Source organism: Uloborus diversus, unplaced genomic scaffold (assembly GCF_026930045.1).
Source record: "Uloborus diversus isolate 005 unplaced genomic scaffold, Udiv.v.3.1 scaffold_12, whole genome shotgun sequence".
Classification (NCBI taxonomy): Eukaryota; Metazoa; Arthropoda; class Arachnida; order Araneae; family Uloboridae; genus Uloborus; species Uloborus diversus.
In genome coordinates this window covers 7244807-7250206 of record NW_026557876.1, presented here as the reverse complement: position 1 = coordinate 7250206, position 5400 = coordinate 7244807, and the positions used below count along the sequence as shown (strand labels likewise).

General features: G+C 35.5%; 1 protein-coding gene across 1 annotated transcript in view; it reads left to right on the top strand.

Moving 5' to 3' along the window:
* Positions 1-5400, top strand: part of LOC129232451 (zinc transporter foi-like) — a 49646-nt gene extending 44246 nt beyond the window's left edge. Inside the window, exon 9 of the mRNA XM_054866596.1 lies at positions 5351-5400. Coding sequence (XP_054722571.1) covers positions 5351-5400 — 50 coding nt within the window. The remainder of the gene's footprint in view (positions 1-5350) is intronic.

Genomic DNA, 5400 nt, shown 5'->3' with positions numbered 1-5400 from the left:
AATTCACCATGTCAAAAGTATAAGGGGTCCTAAAGGGGATTCATAAATGCTCATGATAAAAGATTTACATAGTTCTGTGAATCTGTGATCTACAAAAATACATTTCAACGAGTCTCAAACCTGTAAATCAGTCACTGCATTCCGCTATAGAAGCCTCCAAATTATTGTGGGCCTAGGGCATCAATTTCAGTTAGTCACGCCCTGGTTGTTTTTGAAAATTGCATTAACTTTGTATTTACATACAACACAAAAAGTTTTTGCGAGTATGTGTGCTACAAAATACCTCCCTCAAATGACACTGGTGCTATATTCAGTAATTTACCGCCCTATAGCCAGGGCTAAGGCAGAAATACGTGAAATACACCGCCAGCTCAGTCAATTCCAGCCAAGGACTGCAGTTTCGTGCTTATTAGCACTCGTCAGCCCGGCATAGGACTAACCGAGCTGGAGGCGGAAAACCTCTTAAGGAAGCCAAGAGAGCCAAACATCATCATTGCTAATTCTATGTTAGCTACCAGTTTGTTTGGCTCTCTTGGCTTCCTTAAGAGGTTTTCCAACTCCAGCTCGGTTAGTCCTATGCCAGACTGACGAGTGCTAATAAGCACGAAACTGCAGTCCTCGGCTGGAATTGACTGAGCTGGCGGTGTATTTCATGTACTGGTGCTATAGTTTGCCACTTATTACAGCCATGGATGTAAGAGGAGGGTCATGGGGGTCATGACCCCCCCCCCCCCAACCATCATCAGTTATATCCATCCACATTGTGTTTAAACACTGAATAAAAGGTAAACTATGTCAGTAGTTTTTTCAATCAATTGATTATTTTTAACGCTTTCAAATCTGACTTATTTCGACCGCATATCTCCCTCCAGACTGGGGTTTTTTGGCACTTTGGATGATTTTTTAAAAAATACTTGTATTGGAAGATGTGTATTTTAGTGACTGTTATTGTATTACCTGCTTTCCAAGATGTTTTCTTTCGTTATGAAGGAACTATTTGACTGAAATAAAAATCAATTTTTAGTAAGAAATTGTCGAAAAAAGCATATTTGAAACTAAAAAAAAAGTTCCGCATAGGAAAACATCATTTTTAACCATAAAAGTTTACCCAGACTTAATCAAAAACTTACCTAAATCTTAAACAAGTATCTGAAAATAGGTTTAATTTGAAAATCAACATTATTTAATGAAATTTGCCTTTGTATGGTACATTTCAAAGCACAAATTCGAATTTAAACCCCCTATTCTATCTCGATTCATGTACTTATTTCTGCCTGGTGCTGTCATCTATATCTATATTTTTTGAAAGTAAAAGGTTTGTAGATACAGTAGAAGACCGTTATAACGCTGACCTATATAACCCAATTCTCTATTAACCGCACTACTTTTCAAAAGTAAACAATAGGTTTTGAAGTTTAAAAAATCCCTCTGTTTTGCTTTGCAAATCTAAAAATTATTAGGCAAATTAAATTTTAAAAGTTTTTCATCTTTCCATTTTATTTCAAAGTTTTTAAATTGAAAATTAGTACTCATAGTAAACAGAAAATACCAGATGGCTCTTGAAAATGCAGCTGTTATACAAACCATGAAGCTAGCAGAAGTGCTGAGAGAAGATTTTGCTTGTGAAACATATTTATTTGTGAATAACTAATTGTAATATTGGTGCTTTAATACTCATTGCAGATAAAACTCATTCTGAAGTGCTAATATATAGATATATTCTGAATATTAGTTTCAAAATTTGAAATGATCTATATAACGCAAAAACCTGTATAACGCAAAAGCTCTGGTCCCAAGGTGTGCGTTATAACGGTCTTCTACTGTAGTATCTAGAAAGGTTAGAAGCATATAGAACTCATACTTTTATAGTTAAGCAAAGAAAAATTTGACCCCAAGAGAATCTCGGGTTTAGTTCCCTTCACCAAAAACGCAACCCCAGTGACACTCGGGCATAGGCCTCAAAGTGTTAAAAGTAAGTATTTGAAATACTACTTTTTTTCAAAGCTTATGAAATTAATTTGTAATGTTTATGCCTATTAGAGGTCTTATTTCTAACCAATTTGATATTTTTTATTGACACCCAAGCAGTTTCAGACATTTTCCGTACCCAAAAACGCTGGTTAACTCATGTAGGGGGGGGGGGTGTCATTTTTTAGCATGACCATCCCTAACCTGGTAGTCTGAATCCGCCCTTGACTGTATATAGTTACGGCAAAGTATAAACATATACCTTATTACCTCGCATTATCTGGCATGCCGTAACATTCAGAGGTCACCAGATTTTCAAAAACACTTGCCTGGTCCTTTCCGGCATGACAGAAAAATCGAGGTTATGAAAAAATAAGAAAAAAAATAAAATAATTTGAATTTTGACATCTTGAATTTAAATTATGTTTTTCGCAATTACGAGTGTGTGTATGTAGGCGTGTGTTTGTGTGTGGGGGGTATGTGTGTTTGTGTGTAGGGGGTATGTGCATGTGTGTGTAGGTATATGTGTTTGTGTCTGTGTGCTGGCATAAATGTGTGGGTAGTTGTGTGTATGAATGTGTGTGTTGGGGGTATGTGTATGTGTGTGTATGCAAATGTGTTTGTGTATGTGTGTGTACGCATATGTGTTTGTGTCTGTGTGCGGGCATGAATGTGTGGGTAGTTGTGTGTATATGTTTTTTTGTGTGTGTGTAGGTGTATGTGTGTGTTTATGTGTGCATGTGTGTGTGTAGTTGTGTATGTATGCGGGTGTGTGTAGGACATGGATGCTTTTTGCTACAGGAGCAGCATTGTGAGGGGGCCGGTCGAAGGTGATGCTGCAGAGTGTGGCTGGCGGGAAAATAAAATCAGCCTAACGCCAAAAAACAGTCAAATGAAAGCAATAAGCAATCGTGATTGCTCAAAAATTAATACTAAAAAAAACATGTGTTCAGCTTAGAAATGAATATAAGTTTTATACTTATCTTATTAGTATTAATAAACAGTTTAATTTTGTAAAGATATTTACTAACAATGTCATTTGTTGTTTTAAAAAGAAAAATATTGTTTAATGACGAATAATTTTAAAAAAATTAAATTAAAACTAAGTAACCAAACAATTAAGCCGTAAGTTACCACCCCTAAACCAGTGCTAAAGAATTTACCATAGCTATTCAATAAATAAAAATAAACTTACCTCTCTAAAAGAACCTAAACTAATATATTTAAAAAAATTAAGAACAAATCACAGTAACGATGATTGCTTCTGAAATGATTACTTTATTGGCATATAATTAAATCTGTTAATAATGATCTACCATAAATAACAAGCACATATTATGTGCAATGCACAATTTTTTTTAAAGCAGGTTACTTTCGGGATTTATTAATTTTTTCCTTACAGTGGTTTGCTTTCTGATCGGAACTAAATGGGGAAATTTACTTTTGTTTTGTTGCAAAATAAACCCTGCATTATCCGGCATGCCAGAAAATTTGAACTTCCCGGCATACTGGTCAACCTCTCTTTTTTCCGGCATGCCGGATAATGCTGTTATCCGACGTGTTAACCGGGATACGCTCCCGGTTAACACGCCGGGGCATGTCCCGGTTAATTCAACATGCATAGTGCAGCAATGCCCATCGAGGGGGGGGGGCATTGTTTATGTACAACATTAAAAGTTTTCGTGTGGTATTACATACTACAAAATACCGCCCCATGTGACATCCGTGCTAGGAATACTACTAAATATAATTACGATAGACATTTAACTCAACATGCAAGGGTGCCCACCTAGGGGGGGGGGTCATGGTGCAGCCTGCACCATTGAAATTTTTAAAAGACGTGTTTTGGAGGGTATTTTTTACTTTTCTGGGGGGGGGGGGGGCTCTTGCTTTTGGGGGGTGCAGGGTTGGGTTTTTTGCCGGCAAAAAGGTATTTTTACCGGGACAGTGGAAAAAAACCATGGCAAAAATGGAAAAAAACAGCAAAAATGGAAAAAATGGCAAAAACCTAGTTGCAAATAAAGCAGCATTGTATTGTTAATCAAGAAATAGTTACAATATAATATAAATAATGCACTTTAATATTTTAGTTATGTCCCTTCATGTTACTTCTAATTTATAAGGTGAAAAATAAATTAAAAACAAATGTTGGGATTGGAAAACTTAAGATTTTAAATGTTTGCTAAAACAATTTTTTCAGAATGAGCCAATTCCTTCAATGCTGAAACAAAGAATGTTTCCTTAAGCTTAGTAAATTAATACAAAGATTGAATTCTAATTATATATATATATATATATATATATATATATATATATTTAATTAATCACTTTTTTTTTGATCCAACTAAGATTTTTAAGCTATTTAATTAATAACAGAATATTTACTTGAATAAAGAAAAATATTAACTTTTCCTCACTAAAGAAATAATGCATTTTTTCTCACTTACTGGGAAAATGGATAGCCAAGAGAAGAATTTAAAAAGAAGAAAAAAAAGCTGATCAATATGCGCATTCTATATTCACTCTACTTTTTAGTAATACTAGCTCACTCTACAGAAAATGGCAAAGCCTTTTATCAATTATCAGTAAGAAGTTACCTCTGTGGGTTCAATGCCAATGTGTTGTTTGGCGTAATGACTCACATGAATTCTTTGGTATGAGGAAGGAAGGGATTATCTCTTCAAAATGTGTGTGTGTGTGGGGGAGGGATGTTCAGTTCGTTTTTTGTTTGAAGGTCAGTTGAATAGAAGCTTTTGATTTGAAGGTCAGTTGAAAAGGGGCCTATCAGGGAAGGGGCAGTTGAAAGATGACCTATTTGTTTGTTTGAACTAGAAGGACCAGTTTTAGGAATGAAGATTATTTCACTAACTTAAAAGGAAAAAAAAACTGTCCTTAAGTTGTTAACACAAAATCTATTTTTGCCACTTTGGCAAAAACCTATTTTTGCCGGGCGGTAAAAACCGTGGTTTTAGCCATGGTTTTTTCCACCCACGGCAAAAACTTGCCAACCCTGTGTCTTTGCAATATTTAGGGGGTGCGTCCTTACGCTCAGGGGAGAGCACTCCTGCAACATGCATTTTACAGCAGTGCTCTCCAAGAGGAGGGGGGGGGGCACAGACTGCCATCCAAATTTTTAGGGGAAGTTGTTTTTAGGGGTATTTTTTTTTATTTTAGAAAGGACTCCCAATTTTTGAGGGGTCATCATGGTATTTTAAAAGGTTGCACCTCTTGGTTGGAAGGGGGGGGGGGATGTGCTTATTATAAATCTTAAAATACAAACTAATTCCTTTAGCATTCATGACGTTGTTTCTATCTTAAGTTCTTTCTCAAAACTTAATTGTTAATTTCATTGTTAATAACTTAAATTTTTTTCTGATTTTAGACCAATATGGACTTACGGATGATGAATTTGACAAAGTTGACTGCAGATGA